The sequence below is a fragment of the Arachis hypogaea genome, chromosome 18 (assembly GCF_003086295.3).
Source record: "Arachis hypogaea cultivar Tifrunner chromosome 18, arahy.Tifrunner.gnm2.J5K5, whole genome shotgun sequence".
Classification (NCBI taxonomy): Eukaryota; Viridiplantae; Streptophyta; class Magnoliopsida; order Fabales; family Fabaceae; genus Arachis; species Arachis hypogaea.
In genome coordinates this window covers 19,484,509-19,503,821 of record NC_092053.1, presented here as the reverse complement: position 1 = coordinate 19,503,821, position 19,313 = coordinate 19,484,509, and the positions used below count along the sequence as shown (strand labels likewise).

Below are 19,313 nucleotides of genomic sequence, written 5' to 3'. Positions count from 1 at the left end.
TTTTTTCGTTCTATGGCTTTTTCTTACAAACCTCACTGTTTGCCTTTTTTCATGAGACTCAAGACAGACAAAATTAAACAGAAAAATACAAAATAGAAAATATTGAAAGAGAAGAACTTCTGTTAGCTTGGGTAGCTATAGGAATACTGTGCTTTCACTCTTTTCCTTGCTTCAATCCCTGACTGTTCTCCCTTATTTATAAAAGGGGAAGCCTCTACGGTTGAAACTGTTGAACCAAGCTAAACTTCTTCTTCTTCAAACCAGAACCGGTTCGGCTAGAGAGAGAGGAGAGGAAACTGAATGTAAAACTCAACATGCAATTACCTCTGTGTCTTCCTTTTACACCAATCTTCACCAATCCGGGCCATCCATCTTGACTTGCACTCCAAGAAGGATCCCTTGCCCTTGATGCGTTCTTGATGCATGACAGCTCCTCCTGCTCCACTTTTGCTTCCTCCTTCACATAGCCTCCTTAGCTACCTTCTGTGATGGATGAACACAAAGCAGAGACGAGCCATGCCTCTGAGATCTTCTTCCTCTGACCGAGATCATCTTCTTCCAATTTTGGTATGGAGAGGATGAGCTTACTTCACCAAATCTTACCCCTTTTTGGTGAAGATCTCAGCCACAGCATACTTTTTGTTTTCTTTTTCTTGGTGCCATCATTACAATGGTCTTGTTACTAGCTTCTTTCACCCTCTTTTGATAGCACAATTTCTTCCATAGTTGTTGTGAGGTGACCGAAGCTAGAGAAGAGAAGAGAGAGAAGAAAGAAATTGAAATACTTTTAGTTGAGCTAAGAAAGAGAATGAAGATGAATTAATTGTTTCAAAACCCATGCCTCGTAGCGTGTAACACACTTAAGGCAATCACATCATTTTTTCACTTTCTCTTTCCTATTTTCAATGTCTGCATTAAGTGCATTAAAACAAAATTTGAAATCCATCCAAAGATGAATATGATATCCGTGGAAGCATGCATGATTCCCTCTCTCTTGTTTTTTCAATTTGGACCAAGCTAGTGGATCTCTTCTTTAAAAAGACTTGGGCTAATAATAGTTAAATTTGGCCCAACAAGTATAATACCAATTCAGCCACAACACTTTAAACATTTTTTAAAACCAAGGCTGGATTTTAATCTCACATGGGGCTTGCTATTTTGGCCCAAAGACAAATCCTGCAAGTAACAAAAAAATTATTAGTTAGCACATTAAAATCAGATTAATAATTTTTGTAATTGATTCTATTAATAATGTTTGATCATCACTAATTTTAATTTGGAGTTTTCCAAACTCATCAATCTCCCCTTTGATGATAAACATTATTAAAAATTGAAATAGAGAAAAATCAAGAATTAGAGTACTCCCTTTGAAAATTAGGATTCATTCTCTTCTTCTTTTGTTACATGGCTCCTCCTTAATATATGCCAGTTTAGCAAGGGAAGCACTACCTGTAACAATTTTATCAAGCCTAAGGCAACTATGTTATTCAACATATGAATTTGAGATGTTGAATGGCTTGATTTATGAGCAGAAATGGCATGAGAAACACAACTTGACTTGTTATCATAAAAATAACTTTCTGCTCAATGCAATCAAAAATATTTTGAGTACTGTTCCGAGGGTTACCTGAAACTGTAGGTCGATCTCGGACGAGATCTTCTGTACTGGTCGGAGATGACGTGTCCGACTCGTTGGTGGTGGCCGGAGCTGTCGTATCCGACTTGTGGGACTGGCAATGCTGCTGATCCTCTGTCACCGGAGGGTGGTGGTACCTGCAAGGGACTCCGATGCTTAAGTTAGCAAGGGTATTAAGCAGGTTTTTTAGTAGAATCAGAGTATTAGTTATACCTGGGTGCTCCAGTGTATTTATAATGTTGTAGAATGATCTTTCCTGGAGATAAGATAGTTATCTTATCTTATCTTATCTCTTGAGTGAGGTCATCTTATCTTCAAGGGAACTGCCCTTATTTCTGTAGGCTTGAGCTGCCTTTGAATTTGGGTCGTGTTCCTCTGTTTGGGCCCTTTTTTGGGCTTTCCTGGTGATTTGGCCGAGCTCTTAAAGAAGAGGTCGGATAGTCCTGACCTGAAGAGGTCGGTCGACTTGTCATCAAACAACCCGGGTCGGACAGCTCGACCCAGGGTATGAACAAGTACAGAGTACATAAAAATAAAGAAAAGCACTTGTGATTCCAAAAATCTGCTTGCCAAAGCATTTGATTATACAACATTTTCCAGCCACCATTTCAGAGCAAATTAATTATCAGTTTATAGCAAGGAAAACATTTTAATCAAACATGATCATATCACAACACAAACCAGATTTATCCACCATTGATTCAACTATCAGAGCATAGGGAATATGTCAATGTATCAAAGCTTAAAGGGATCAAGTCACAACTAAATCCCAAATTCAACAAATACTTCAATCAGAAACAGAGCATGAAGTATTAACACAGCAGAACAAAACAGAGCATAAATCATCAACATCAAAAAGCATCAATATAATGTATCAACCAATCAGACCATAACGCATCAAATATAAGGCATATGTACAGGGGTGATCATGAATCCCAAGAGATTTCAGCCCCTGTTTCTTTTAACTTTTCAATTTCAATTTTTCAGCTCTCCTCCCCCTTTTGTCATCAAAGGGGACCTGCAAAAAAAATGGTATGCAAAATATCCAAAATATAACTAGCACCAAAATAACCAAGAGTTTAACAAAGTGTCATAGGTCTAAAGTATCCAAACAGCCTACAAAGTATCAAAATAAGCCAAACAGAGCCAGAAATCAACAAGAAACATAGTGATCAATCATCAGATAAATTGTACTCAAAGCCATCTGCATCATCATCATCGGTAGCCCCAAATTCTTCTTCAAAATTCTGAAGTATCAGTCCCACTCTTTCTTGGAATTTTGTCCAAGCTTTTTCATTTTCGAAGGCTAGATTATGAGCAGCCTTGTATGATTGCACCATTAGATTAGACATGTTAGAAAACTCAGTGAGGACTTCTTTGATCGATTCTGCCATCTTGGACGGCTCGGCTAGGCGGCTCTCAAGATCACTATCAGAGGGCATTGACCGTTTTTCTTTGGTGCCTTTACCTAAAACTCCTCCTCCCTTAATTGATGAAACTTTGTTCTCTACATCTTCAATAGTTAGATCAACATTGAAGTATTCAAAGATGCAGGTAAAGAATATGCCATAGGGAAGGTTAGCCTTTTTGGTACTTGTAACACAGTCCCACATATGCCTTACCATGAGATATGCAAAGGAAATAGGAGATGAAGTAATAATAGCAAAAAGCACAAAGGAATCAGAAACGGTTACTCTATTGTATGATCCACTCTGTGGAGTCAGAATGTGAGTAATGATTCTGTGCAGCAAAGCTCTCTCTGGACCCAGGGCTTTGTGAGTTGGAACCGTGCCATCCAGTCCAGATAGATTCTCACAGATTTGTTGCAGAGCAATCTGATATATGACTCCAACTTGGGAGTCCCATTTTTCTGACATATAAGCTGCTGGTCCTTCATCAACATAACCCAGGGTAGCACTTATTGTTTCTCTACTCAGAGTCATGTAAACCCGCTTCACATAGGAATGAATTGCACAATCAATCAGCCTCATGTTTGCATAAAACTCTCGAACCAATGCTGGGTATACAGGTTTCTGAATTTTGAATAGGGGAGTCCACTTCATATTCTCAAAAAGAGTGATAAAGTTGATTCCTTTTACAGCAAGAGAGTCAAGGTTCGCTATGTGTGAGGCACACAAGTGACGTTTCTTCAACACATCTTTGTGAAACTCATAAGACGCACAAGAATTGAACCTTTCAGGATCAAAATGTGAATGAACTTTGTTGTATTTATTCTTGAAATCCAGGGATTCCAGGTTCGGTGGTTCCTTTGTGTTATGTAGCACGTAACTTTTGGTCTTCTGAGAGCTTCGGGCAGACGCATGTGGGGTTGCCTTCTTCGGTGGTGAGTGACGAAGGGAGGTTTGAAACTCCTCTTCTTCTTCCAGGATTGGTTCCTTATTCTTTCCAAGCTTTTTTCTGTATGAAGTTTTCTGGGCTATCACTTTCCTTCTCATTGTTTCGATTTGTTTGGATGATGGTGAATGAGATGAAGAAGATGTGGAGTGTATATGAATGTGTGTATGAGTTTGAGGAGTTGAAAATGGAGAACTTTTTGGTAAGGGGGTTCGACTACTCTTCCTTGGGGCAACTTTCTTTTTCATGTTATGAAGAAAATGGAGAAGAGAGAGGAAAGATGAAAAGAGGCCGAAGAGAGTGGTGAGAGGAGGGAGATTAGGGAAGCATTAAATGCTGAGTGGAGAGAGAGAATGGAGGGAGTTATTACCCATTAAGGGGCGCAGTTATTAACCAAGGAAAGATTTAAAAAAAACTAAAAGGTTAACTCCTAGAATCAAGGGATGAGGGAAGGATAAAGATTTGATTTGACAACAACTACTTCCTACAATATTTGATATGACAACCTTCCAAAAGAATGATTAAAAAAATGAGGATCTCAAAACGGGTCAGAGTAGGGTCAAAGAAGTTTGGTGAGGCCCAAGATAATTAACATCTGTTCAGTCTCCCCCTGTATCATGGCCCATTCATCACGTCCTAAGATTTGTCTCCTCCCTTCCTACGAGATAAAACCAAACAGAATTAAAGAATTCACAATTTATCAACATAACTTAATTCAATCATTCCTAAGCTATTTCTCAAAGAGTAGAATCTGTCTTCACACAAAGGCTTAGTGAATATATCCGCAAGTTGTTCTTCGGATTTTACAAATTGAATATCAATAGTACCCTTTTGCACATGTTCTCTAATAAAGTGATATTTGATCTCAATGTGCTTGGTTCTTGAGTGCAAAACAGAATTTTTTGAGATGTTTATGACACTCATGTTGTCACAAAACAAGGGTATACTATTGATTTTTAATTTGTAATCCTCTAATTGAGTTTTCAACCAAATTAATTGTGAACAACATGCGGAGGCAGAAATATATTCAGCTTCGGCTGTGGATAAAGCTACTGTGGCTTGCTTCTTGCTTGACCACATGTTGAGTGAGCTTCCAAGGAAGCAACACATGCCGGATGTGCTCTTTCTATCCACCCGATCTCCCGCATAATCTGCATCACAAAAGCCCACTGCACAAAAATCATCAGATTTTGGATACCATAAGCCATAATCACTAGTTCCCTTAATATATCTAATGATGCGTTTGACAGCCGAAAGATGGGATTCTTTTGGGTAAGATTGAAATCTTGAACATACACCCACGCTTTGTACAATATCCAGTCTAGAGGAGGTAAGGTACATGAGAGATCCTATCATTCCTCTATACCGTGTTTCATCCACATCTTTGCCATCATCATTCTTTTCAAGTTTAGTGTTTGGATGCATTGGAGTTCCCATTGGTTTGGAATTTTCTAGGCCAAATTTCTTGATTAATTCTTTAGCATACTTTCCTTGGTGAATAAAAGTACCACTAGGAGTTTGTTTAATTTGGAGGCCAAGAAAGAATGTTAGCTCTCCCATTAAACTCATTTCAAACTCACTAGTCATGAGTTTTCCAAACTCTTCACACAAGGACTCATTGACCGATCCAAATACTATATCATCCACATAAACTTGAACTAGGAGAATATCATAATTAGATGCTTTAATAAATAAAATAGTATCGGTGGTACCCCTTTCAAATTGATTTTCCAACAAGAAGGTACTAAGCCTTTCATACCAAGCTCTTGGAGCTTTCCTAAGGCCATAAAGAGTCTTTGAGAGTTTGAAAACATGGTTTGGAAATTCTTTATCTTCAAAACCGGGGGGTTGAGCCACAAATACCTCTCTATCAATAAAGCCATTAAGAAAAGCACATTTGATATCTATTTGAAACATTTTAAAACCCGTATGGGCAGCATAGGCAAGAAGCAACCTAATTGCTTCCATTCTTGCTACCGGTGCAAAAGACTCATCAAAATCTATTCCCTCTTTTTGATCGTAACCTTGGGCCACTAATCTAGCCTTGTTACGAACAACTTTTTCATCCTCACCTAATTTATTTTTGAAAACCCACTTAGTAGCCGTTACCTTCTTACCATCCGGATGAGGTACTAATATCCAAACCTCATTCTTGTCAAATTGAGCGAGCTCTTCTTGCATGGCTTTTGACCCATGATGGATCTTCAAGAGCTTGTTTTACATTGTTGGGCTCCATTTGCGACAAGAGAGCAAAATTTTTTGGTTCGGATTGCTTTTTGGTTGAGATCTTGTTGTTACACCTTGAGAGGGATCACCAATGATAAATTCATGAGGATAACCCCTCATGGACTTCTATTCTCTTGGCTTTCGGAGTGATGTTGAACTTTGATGAGCTTCAGTGGATTGTTCTGTTCCAGATTCTCTTGTTGGCTCAGGAGACAAAACAGAAATGTCTCCTCCATCCTGACGAGACAAAATTGGACAGACAGATTTTTCAATTTGAGCAGATTTAGGACTTTCTTCATTGGCCTCCTTGTTGACAGCATCTTCACAATCTGTATCATCTTCTATCACAGTACTGGGAATTGAATTAGAATCACAAAAAGAAACATGTATGGATTTCTCTATGGTCCTATGTTCTTTGAGGTAAATTCTATAAGCCTTGCTAGTGGTGGAGTATCCAACAAACATCCCCTCATAAGATTTTGGATCAAATTTACCAAGGTTTTCTTTGTTGTTAAGTACAAAGCATTTGCATCCAAAAAACATGGAAATACTTAAGATTAGGAGGGGTTCCTTTCCATAGCTCATAATGAGTTTTCTTCAACCCTTTTCTAATAATGGTCCTATTCAAAATGTAGCAAGCTGTATTTACAGCTTCAGCCCATAGAAATTTTGGAATCTCATTTTCACATAGCATGGCCCTAGTCATCTCTTGAAGGCTTCTATTCCTTATTTCAACCACCCTATTTTGTTGAGGGGTTCTAGGGCATGAAAAGTTATGAGCAATTCCAAAATCATCACAGAATTTTTCAAAGTCTTGATTTTCAAATTCTTTTCCGTGATCACTTCTCAAAAGGGCAATTTTTAAATCTTTTTCATTTTGAATTCTTTTGCAAAGAGTTGAGAAAGCATGGAAAGCATCATTTTTATGAGCAAGAAAAAGTACCCAACTGAATCTAAAGTAATCATCCACCACCACTAAACCATAGTGTTTACCTCCTAAACTTTGAGTTCTTGTTGGACCAAAAAGATCAATGTGTAACATCTCTAATGGCCTTTTGGTTGAAATTCCATCTTTTGGTTTAAAAGATGATTTAACTTGTTTGCCTAATTGGCAAGCATCACAAGTAAGATCCTTATCAAATTTAATATTTGGAATTCCTCTAACCAAGTTTTTCTTAACTAGCTTAGAGATTTGGTACATGCTAGCATGACCCAATCTCTTATGCCAAAGCTATTTTTTAGATTCAAGAGAGGTAAAACATGTCACTTTTTGATCTTTCAAGTCCTCAAGAGTCAATCCATACACATTATTGCACCTCTTAGCTTCAAACAAAATATCCCCCGATTTTTCACAAATAACTAAGCATACCAATTTTCTAAAAATAACCTCATATCCAAGATCACACAATTGGCTAACACTTAGTAAATTGTGTTTCAAACCATCAACAAGAAGAACATCATTTATACAAGATGAGAAATTTTTACCAACTTTTCCCATGGCCATTATTTTTTCTTTACCATCATCACCGAAAGTGAAAAACCCTCCATCATACTCATCAAGCTTTATGAAGAAGGTTCCCTTTCCGGTCATATGCCTAGAGCATCCGCTGTCCATGTACCACATATTGTCCTTCTGCTTGGATGCTAGGCATACCTACAAAATAAGCTCAAGTGACCTTAGGTATCCAAATCTTCTTGGATCCTTTCACGTTAAACCATCTCCTATGTCCCAATCCATTATAGTCAAAAACAACTTTGCAAACTTTGTCATCAATCATTCTTTCACCAAAGAAACATTGAATGGGAAAGTGGTCATTTCGGTTACATAGTCTACAAAATCTTGGAGTTGTTGTTTTGCTAAAGCTTGCTGGGTTTTGAAACCTTGTATCATTAGAAGATGAAGCAATATTTTCAAAAGAAAGTTTCTCAACAGATTTGAGGAAACCCAAGCCAGCTTTATCATAAAGAGGTTTTTGACTAGCCAAGATTTGATTTAGATTTTCAGAACTTTGAGTGAGCTTGGCTAAGTCTTCTTTAAGCTTATTGACCTCTTTAAGCAACTCTTCATTTCTTTTAAAACAGTCTACATATGCAACAACAGAATAATCACTTTCATAGCTTTTAAGTTGGGCTTTTAGCTACTTGTTTTCTTCAACAAGTTCAACAGCAGCTTCAGCCTCCCTTAACTTATCTTTGAGAAAACCATTTTCTGCTTTAAGTATGGTGATTTGTTGTTCAAGATCTTGGTTATCAAGCAGGAAGCATCTAATTTTTTTAGAAAGGTGGTCTATCATAAGATGAAGATCTTCAGTGTCATGGTTATGAAAGACTACCTGTTCAACGTGATCTGCCATGAGACATTGTTGGGACTTGGTTTCTGATTCTTCATCATCTTCTGAGTCGTTTTCAAAGTCCTCCCAAGAAGCCATCAGACCTTTCTTCTTTGGCTTCTCCTCTTTCTTTAACTTAGGGCAATCTGATTTGAAATGCCCAGTTTCTTTGCAGTTGTAACATATCACCTTGCTAAAATCTTTCCTTTGTTTCCTGGAGCTGCTTCCCTTGCTTCTTTCCTTGAGCTTCACCATTTTCCTGAATTTTTTGGCAAACAACACAAATTCATTTTCAGAGGAGTTATCACTGGATTCATCATCCAGAGGGTTAGAAACAGATGTAAGAGCTATTCCTTTTCTTTTTGAATCCTTTTTCAAATACGTGTTTTCAAAAGCAAGTAAATTTCCTCTCAAGTCATCATATGTCATAGAATCAAGACCACTACTCTCAGATATTATCAATGCTTTTGTTTCCCACTCTTTTGTAAGACACCTTAGAACTCTCCTCACAAGCACAGATTCAGGATACTTAATCCCTATAGCATCCAAGCCAACAATGATGGTGTTGAATCTTTCAAACATTTCATCTATTGATTCTCCTTCCTTCATTGTGAACATTTCGTATTCTCTGTTCAGCATATCTATCCTTGTCTTCTTCACTATGGTGGTTCCTTCATGAGTAACTTGAAGTTTGTCCCAGATTTTCTTTGCCGTTATGCATCGTGATACACGTCGGTATTCCTCGAAGCTGATTGCACAGTTGAGCAAGTTGATAGCCTTGGCGTTGAGCTCCACCTTCTTTCTGTCTTCTTCGGTCCAACTAGCTTCTGGTTTAAGGGAAATTACTCCTTCAGCACTTGTGATGGTTGGAAATTGAAGACCCTCCAGGATGATCTTCCATAGTCTGTAATCTAATGCTTGCACAAAGATCTTCATTCTCTCCTTCCAATAGGTGTAGTTCTTCCCATTGAAAAGAGGATGTCAGTTGCTTGACTGTCCTTCTGTCAGATTGTAGGACACCAGAGTTGAGCCACTGTTCTCTGCCATCTGGATCTTTTCTCCAAGCTGCAAAGCTTGATCTCTTTGAGACCATGCTCTGATACCAATTGATGGTTTATCAGTGGCTAAGAGAAGGGGGGGTTGAATCTTAGCCCCTTTTTCGCTTAATTACACTTGCTGTTTTTCAGAACACTTTGAGGAGATAATTTTATTTTTGTCTCGTGTCTAGTCAAGAGACATTTTCTTTTTGTCTCGTAACTAGCAAAGAGATATTTTTCAGTTTTGTCTCCTATGCAGCAGAGAACAGAAATGGAGTAGAAGAGAGAGAGAATCACACCAAGATGTATCCTGGTTCAGCTACTAAGTGCAATGCAGCCTACATCCAGTCTCCATCACAACAATGATGGAATTCCACTATAATCATGATTACATACACCAATTCTCCCTAGGAACTATCCTTCCTATCCGGGACAAGTCCAGAATCTAATCCCCAATCCTGAACTTGACTTGGTCACAGCCAAGCTTTCAACTGCTAAGTGCTAACCCAACTTGCAAGGGGATTCCCATAGAATCATGAAACACAACGCAGATGTACAAAGGACCTCTAAGGACATCTATGGCTTTTTCTTTTAATTTTTCACTCTCTGCATTTTTCCGCTCTATGGCTTTTTCTTACAAACCTCACTGTTTGCCTTTTTCCATGAGACTCAAGACAGACAAAATTAAACAGAAAAATACAAAATAGAAAATATTGAAGGAGAAGAACTTCTGTTAGCTTGGGTAGCTATAGGAACACTGTGCTTTCACTCTTTTCCTTGCTTCAATCCCTGACTGTTCTCCCTTATTTATAAAAGGGGAAGCCTCCACGGTTGAAACTGTTGAACCAAGCTAAACTTCTTCTTCTTCAAACCAGAACCGGTTTGGCCAGAGAGAGAGGAGAGGAAACTGAATGTAAAACCCAACATGCAATTACCTCTGTGTCTTCCTTTTGCACCAATCTTCACCAATCCGGACCATCCATCTTGACTTGGACTCCAAGAAGGATCCCTAGCCCTTGATGTGTTCTTGATGCATGATAGCTCCTCCTGCTCCACTTTTGCTTCCTCCTTCACGTAGTCTCCTTAGCTACCTTCTGTGATGGGTGAACACAAAGCAGAGACGAGCCATACCTCTGAGATCTTCTTCCTCTGACCGAGATCATCTTCTTCCAATTTTGGTATGGAGAGCATGAGCTTACTTCACCAAATCTTACCCCTTTTTGGTGAAGATCTCAGCCACAGCATACTTTTTATTTTCTTTTTCTTGGTGCCATCATTACAATGGTCTTGTTACTAGCTTCTTCCACCCTCTTTTGATAGCTCAAAATTTCTTCCATAGTTGCTGTGAGGTGACCGAAGTTAGAGAAGAGAAGAGAGAGAAGAAAGAAATTGAAATGCTTTTAGTGGAGCTAAGAAAAAGAATGAAGATGAATTAATTATTTTAAAACCCATGCCTCGTAGCGTGTAACACACTTAAGGCAATCACATCATTTTTTCACTTTCTCTTTCCTATTTTCAATGTCTGCATTAAGTGCATTAAAACAAAATTTGAAATCCATCCAAAGATGAATATGATATCCGTGGAAGCATGCATGATTCCCTCTCTCTTGTTTTTTCAATTTGGACCAAGCTAGTGGATCTCTTCTTTAAAAAGACTTGGGCTAATAATAGTTAAATTTGGCCCAACAAGTATAATATCAATTCAGCCACAACACTTTAAACATTTTTTAAAATCAAGGCTGAATTTTAATCTCACATGGGGCTTGCTATTTTGGCCCAAAGCCAAATCCTGCAAGTAACAAAAAAAACTATTAGTTAGCACATTAAAATTAGATTAATAATTTTTGCAATTGATTCTATTAATAATGTTTGATCATCACTAATTTTAATTTGGAGTTTTCCAAACTCATCAGCTACAAATCACAAAAGTTGCTGGCCCCCTAGCACTCCTCAAAGTATATATAATTACCTTATTATTGAATATGGTGGTGTTTGATTACATGCGCCATAGATGTAGTTGTTTCTTTTTCATCTAATATAATCATTTCTAAGCAAAGAGACTCCTCTTCATTTGTGGGTGTTAATATTTTGCATATACGAACTACACAAACTTTGATAAACTAATTATCTGTTTGTTTGGTGATATTGTATTATTATCCAAAGAATGATGCTCTATTGAGTAAGTTTGAGATGTTGTGTAGTTCGAAAATAAATTTTCTTGTGCTAAATTTGATGTTATTTGAAAGAATAGTGATAAGAGACTTATATAAATAGGTCAAATAGTATAGAATTTGAATATTTGTAATGTAAAATTTCTTATGATTAATAATATTATTATGACATTTGTAATATGAATGTTTATTACCTTTAATGAGTTATTTATAGATTAATTATTGGGGTTATAAATTTATTGTATTATTTATAATGGTAAAATATAATAAATATAAGGATATGGATTCAATATCTTTATAGATTACAAATTTAGTTAGACACTATTAATTTTTAATTATCGATATTTTTTATTTTTTTTTGTTATTTTATTTTTTTTATAAATTTAAAAATAATAATTAATTTGATAAAAATTGAGTGGTTGATTTTAAAATTTTGCGAACTAAGCGATTATTATTATTGAAACGTGAATTGTACTATTCGTTCTACTTAATAGATTTTGAAATCTAATTTCTATTTAAAAGAATAGAGAAAATATAAATTAGATTTTAGACTTCTTGGTACAAAGACAAAGTATATTTATTAAGATGAAACATAAACAAGTAATAAAACTTTTTATCAGTTTATTCCATCCCTAAATCCTACTTACAAACTGACAAATTCTCTTATTTAAGCACTTCACATGAGTATATAACTAATATTTTTACTCGTAATAATATTATGTAAATATACATTTTTTAAAATTATGATTTATTCTGACGGTATAGATTATGTATAGTACAAAAGATTTATAAAATCAAACTATTTTTACAAAAAAAAGTTGTAGGCTGACAAAAATTTCTGGTTAAAAATACCAAAGTATTTATAGATAAAAAATCAAATAATACGATTTTTAGTTATTATTTTTATATGAAAAAGTCTAATTTTTTATTAATAATTAATTTTAACATTCATTATCTAAAATTTAAAACAATTTAACGTGTATATTTTTACATTTAATTAGGTGTTAAATCTATTGTACAAATAGAAGTAATTAATTTTTATACTTGTTATTTAAAAATAATATTTTTTCTCTCTATGTATATACAAATATAATTAGATATTAGCATAAAAAATTATACTAATAGTTATAAAATTAACTCAAAATTAATTTTTTTTAAAACAATTGAATCTTGATTCTAACTTTTGATTATAACATTAGTATTTTTTCCAAATTATATGTAATAAATATTTGAAAGAAGAGAAATAAAAATATAAATTAGAAAGATAAGCGGTGAAAATTTAAAACTAAATAAAAAATTAAAAAAATATGTATATAATAATAATATTTTTTATTTGAATTATATTATTTTGTTAATTTTATTTTCCGTAGAACAGAAAGGTAAAAAAAATAGAGAATGAGAGAAAAGAGAGAGAAAGATAAAGATAAAGATAAAGAATGAAAGTGAGAGCGAGGGTTTGTTAATTTTGGAAAAAAATTTATTTTAATTGTAATAAAAAAATATCGGATGACATATTTTGATTTGTCGAATTACTAATATAAAATATAAATTATATATGGAGTGAAAATGATAGAGAGAAATAGAAAAATGGAAAGAGGTAGATGGGAGAATTTGGGAAGCAAATTTATTAATTTTGGAAAAAAATTTCGCTCAATTTTAATAAGAGAGTGTCATGTGACACATTTGATTATTAAATTAGATAGTAATATATGATACATAATATAGGTATATTTATAATATTTCAATTTTAATTTTAATGCAATTAAAAAATCTCATGTTGCACATTTTGATTGTCAAATTAGTAATTAATGATTGATATTAATAATGATATATAAAATAGATAGAGTAGTTGAAGGAATGAGATAAATAGAAAAAGGAAGAGAGAGAAAGAGAGAACTCTTTAATTTTGGAGGGAAATATTTGATTTGAATTGCAATGAGGGAGTGACATGTGGCACATTTTGGATGTAAAATTAGTATGGAGGGGAGATTTAATTTTGGAGCGAAAGATTTAATTTCAATTACAATGAGGGGTGACATATAGCATATTTTGGTTGTAAAATTAGTAGTGAAGAGATGTGAACTTTTTAATTTTGGAGAGAAATATTTGATTCCAATTGCAATGAAAAAGTGATATGTGGCACATTTTAGTTGTAAAATTAGAAATATATAATAGATATAATAGATTTCTTTTAATTTAAAGTATTTGTTGTATAAAAATGGGAAACTGATTCCAAAATCACAACTACCGTGGATCAACCTCACTAACCGAGAGTTTATTAATTGACAATACTTTGTTGTTGCTGCTGCTTGACGAAGAACTGCCACCAACCAAATCTCTCTGAGTGAAGAATCCAAGCTTTTTCGGTTGAGGCAATTCCCATTCACTACTCAGCACCTTAAGCACGTATGACATGTTTGGCCGATCCTCTAGACTTTGTTGCACGCATAACAGACCCACATGAATCGATCTCATGACTTCTGGTAAATTAATTGAGTCTCTGATAGATGCATCAACTATATCTAAGGACTTGTCTTCTATGAAAAATGTCGATGCCTGTATTTATGTGTCTAGTTATTTAGTACTGATAAAAATAATTAAATAAATAGCAAGGACAATGAAAATTAAGATTACATGCCCGAGAAGACTAAAGTGGTGATATCTATGGTTGAATGCTCTATTGCTCTTTCCACTAACTATTTCCAACACTAACACACCAAAGCTATAGATATCGGATTTTGTTGAGAATAGTCCATCAATTATGTACTCTGGTGCCATATAGCCACTGGACATATCATCAATATTCAATTACAGAACGAGGAAAATATCATACTGTATACATGCAACATATCAATTAATCAACCATAAGAACTTACTAAGTTCCAACAACATGATTTGTGGTTGCTTCATTTTTGTTTCCTAGGATGCTTCTTGCCAGGCCAAAGTATGAGATTTTTGGATTTATTTCAATATCTAACAAAATATTTCCAGCCTTGAGATCTCTATGTATTACTCTATGCCTCGAGTCTTGATGAAGATATAGAAGGCCCAGTGCAATACCATTTATAATGAGAAAACGCTTAGGCCAGTCTAGTAATATGCCTTTGTCACCATCTGCTTTAGAAGATAAATAAGTTGTACTGATATTCTTATGAGCTTCAAAAGCTTATGTGGAAAAAAGCGATTAATGATTAGCCATATTATGAAAATTTAAGTTCACTATGATATAATTAAAGACTTTAAACTTGTCACTTTAACTACATATTCTGATGGGAAGAAAATCTAATTATCCAAACTAGAGAATGAAAAAGAACTAGAATTAATGTTCAAGTGGAATCAAACCAAATATGAAGTGGTCCAAGCTTTTATCTGGCATAAACTCATAGACCAGCATCCTTTCTTTCACTTGAATGCAACATCCTAGAAGCTTCGCCAAATTCCTGTGCTGAAGTTTTGCTATGTGCATGACTTCGGTTTTAAACTCTTTTAAGTCCTTGCCTAGAATTTTCTCGGAGCCTCTTAACAGCTATTTCTTTTCCACTTTCCAGTATGCCCTGAATATTATAAAATATACATTTCAGAATTTCTATATTTTTTAATAAGGAATGCTAGGGGCCAGCAATTTTTGTGATTTGTAGCCATCAAATAGCCATCAATGATAGTTTTAATGGTGTAAGATTGGTGCGAGATTTCATCCAATAGCTCAATTTTTTTTGCTGGTTATATGCTGGCCAGAATTTAACAAAGTTGTTGGCCCCCTAGACTTTTCCTTTTTTAATCACTATCATGGACACCTTGATATCAATTTGTTCTTAACTTCTTATCTGATCAATACCTTGATCAATACCTTATAAACAGAACCAAAACCACCTGTTCCTAATATGTTATCGGTGGAAAATCTGTTAGTTGCAAAATTAAATGTAGCCCTATCAAACAAGGGTAGCTCTAGTTCTTCTTCCTCATGCTCTTCTGAATTGCTTCTCAGGTTTCCTATTAGAGTAATAAACAGTGGGAACTGGGAAAAGATGAAAAAGAAGCAGAAAAGGAAAGATTTATCTCTATAGAGCATATGAAAGAAGCACAAAGAGATCAAAAATAAATAAGAGCATGAATCTCATACTATTACTACCCAACCAATACATAAAAAATTTATATCACAATCATTCTCAAAAAGAAACTCTATAGAATAACGGAGGTCAAGCACATGAACCTGCAGAAGTACTTACCGTGTAACAGGTACATCCTTCTTCTACAAACGATGAATGATCCAGACAGGATTAAAATTCCTACAAATAAGACTGAGCAGGAGACCATAATCCACAGCTTCCGGATATTGGATCGACGTTTTAACTTGTTATCTTCATCTAAGAAAATACATTTAAAGACAAAAACAAACAAGTTTAACAATAGTATGAAAAGAATAATAGAAAAGGGACATCAAAGTTGGGATATGAATAGATACCTGAATGCTTCTTGGACATTCTGACATAAAGATCTTGCTGTGGATCACTCAGCACTCTAATATTAGAAGGATCATCAGGGCTACTCCTTGATGTGAGGTTCCTATTTAGGCCTGTAGTTAGATCGGTCCCCAGCATCATCCCTGGCAATAGCGTGTCAAAAGGGTAATCAAAACAATGCCAAAGAATATATTCTGACTCCTTGTTATTGGTGTTCACAATGAGGTTCCCTGAATCCCAAAGCAATGCAACTGGTTGTTGTGTCAAATTTGATGATGAGTTGGACGACCAAAAGATGCTATTGTTATTGTTGAGAAGCACAAGCAATCCTTTATCAGTGATCTTCAAGAGCCCTGATGAGTCATTGAGGGGATTGTTTCTCTTGGCAACCCATACTACCGTCATAGGTACTACTTCATTGTACCATATTCCAAGATAACGTTTCATGGGATTGTCTTAGCTATTGAAGAATCCTAGTGCAAAGGTTCCACCACCTGAAACCATGGTATCGCCATCGTTGAGGGACTGGGTAGTACTGATACTTTCTATGGTAGTGGAAACTGCTGTATCATGCAGCAATGAAAAAAATAACAGAAACAAGATGAAACTTTCCATTAATGTTTTGTTTATTGTTATCAGTAGATAAAGTGATCAACAGCTAGAAACCGAAATCCAAGCACATTAGTAGGCATGCTTATGTATAAGTGGCTAAGAGAAGGGGGTTTGAATCTTAGCCCATTTTTTTTGCTTATTAATACTTGCTGGCCTTTGAAATAACTTTTGGAGATTTTTTGTTTTTTGTTTCGTATCTAGCCACGAGACTTTTTCTTTTTATCTCGTAACCAGATAAGAGATATTTTTCAGTTTTATCTCCTACGCAGCAGAAATAGAAATGGAGTAGAAGAGAGAGAGAGAATCACACCACGAAGTATCCTGGTTCAGCTGCCAAGTGCAATGCAACCTACATCCAGTCTCCATCACAACAATGATGGAATTCCACTATAATCATGATTACATACACCAATTCTCCATAGAAACTACCCTTCCTATCCGGGACAAGTCCAGAATTTAATCCCCAATCCTGAACTTGACTTGGTCACTGCCAAGCTTTCAACTGCTAAGTGCTAACCCAACTTGCAAGGGGATTCCCACAGAATCATGAAACACAACACAGATGTGCAAAGGACCTCTAGGACATCTATGACTTTTTTTTTAAAAATTTTGTATACTCTGCCTTTTTCCGCTCTATGGCTTTTTCTTACAAACCTCACTGTTTGCCTTTTTCCATGAGACTCAAACAGACAAAACTAAACAGAAAAATTATAAAATGAAGAACATTGAAGGAGAAGAACTTCTGTTAGTTTTGGTAGCTATAAGAACACTGTGCTTTACGCTCTTAACTCCTTGCTTCAAGCCCTAGCTGTTCTCTCTTATTTATAGAAGGGGAAGCCTCCAAGGTTGAAACTGATGAACCGAGACAACTTCTTCTTCTTCATGCATAAACCGGTTCGGCCAGAGAGAGAGGAGAGGAAACCAAATGCTATAACCAACATGCAATTACCTCTGTGTCTTTCCTTCTCACCAAGATCCATCAATCCGGGCCTTCTATCTTGACTTACACTCCAAAAAGGATTTCTAGCCCTTGATGAGTTCTTGAGGCTTGACAACTCCTCCTGCTCTTATCCTCTGCCTCATCCTCCACGTAGCTACAGTAGCTACCTCCTGTAGTGGTTGAGCAAAGGTAGAGACGAGTCATGCTTCTAAGGAATCTTCTTCCTTTGACCGAAATGGATCTCCACCATTTTTGGTATGGAAGGTTTGAGATTACTTCACCACATCTTGTCTTTTGTAGTAAAAATCCCAGCCACACCATGCTTTAGATTTTCTTTTTCTTGATGTCATCATCACAATGGCCTCTTCCTTGTAACTAGCTTCTCTGATAGCTTGCTTCATCCCTCCTTTCCTGCTAGACAAGACCGAAAGAGAGAAAAGAGAGAATAGAGAAAAACTTGCAATGTAATTAAAGAAGAAAATAAAAATGAGTTGTGTTTACATTACCCATGCCTAGCCTCTGCTTCCTTTTTCTTGTTACTTGCTTCTACCATCTTTTTCTCTAACAGTGAGGTGACCGAATACAAAGAGAGAGAAGAGAGAGTAGTAAAAAGAAAAACTATGGAAGTAATGAGTGATATTGATTAAAATCAATTAAAATGAATTAAAACTCACTTCCCATGCTTTTGCCTTGTAAGTTGTAAGTGCATATCTCATTAAATGCCATCAAATCAAATTTTCTCTTTCCATATACCAAGGCATTCATTAAATCCATTTAATTCAAAATTTGAATTCCAACCATGGAGTGAATTGGTGTCCGTGGGAAACATGCAACATTTGTTTTCTTCCTTCTTTTAATTTGGACCATAATGTTGGTCTTTTAATCATAATGATTTTGGGCTTCCTTCTTCTAATTTGGACCATAATGTTAGTCTTTTAATCACAATGATTTTGTGCTGCACTAAACTTTCTTGGCCCTTCATGTTAATAAAATAATTCAGCTTCATATTATATAGCAAATTTAGACAAAGTTGAATATTATCATTATATTGGGTTTTTTATTGCTTAAACTCAATGACCAAAATTCTGCATATAAAAATAGAAATTATTAATCAATTAATTTAAAGCTGAAATCAAATTAATAATTTCTTAAATAATATTAATAATGTTTGATCATCATCATATTAATTTGGAGTTTTCCAAACTCATCATTATTGAAGAATGTCACGTTAATTATTTGGTCTACAAATATTCCCATGACTTGTGCAAACTTTGGATGGTTATTTATTTCTTGTTTGGTGGATTGGTTGACTACAATGCCGTGCTTATTGGCATGGCTTGTGCAACTTGGTATGCCTGTGGTTTATTGTGCCTCAATGTTTGCTGAACATATATATTGTTATGAATAATTAAGTGATTTGTTTTAGATTTTAGACGTTATTATGTGGTATCAGGTCTCAAGACCTGATAATTAGTGTACAGAGCTAAGACATGTGGCACACGCTACTCTTAGATTGCAGTCTATTCCAAGAGTTAAAAACATTCCT

The 19,313-nt window shown here is 35.4% G+C and overlaps 1 protein-coding gene across 2 annotated transcripts; it reads right to left on the bottom strand.

The window, feature by feature from the left end:
• Positions 1-14,631: 14,631 nt before the first annotated feature.
• On the bottom strand, positions 14,632-16,790 carry LOC112769705 (G-type lectin S-receptor-like serine/threonine-protein kinase RKS1). Of its 2 annotated transcripts, XR_011876631.1 has the most exons (5): positions 16,218-16,790; positions 15,982-16,119; positions 15,603-15,745; positions 15,098-15,309; positions 14,632-14,869 (listed from the first exon to the last, which is right to left on the bottom strand). XR_011876631.1 is itself a non-coding variant. In XM_025814186.2 (4 exons), the coding sequence occupies exons 1-4, from the start codon at positions 16,660-16,662 to the stop codon at positions 15,232-15,234; spliced, it is 804 nt and encodes a 267-aa protein (XP_025669971.2). In that variant the 5' UTR covers positions 16,663-16,790; the 3' UTR covers positions 15,052-15,231. The 2 variants fall into 2 exon arrangements, 1 of the variants encoding a protein (XP_025669971.2); XM_025814186.2 differs by lacking the exon at positions 14,632-14,869 and having other exon boundaries at positions 15,052-15,309.
• Between the last annotated feature and the right edge of the window lie 2,523 nt (positions 16,791-19,313).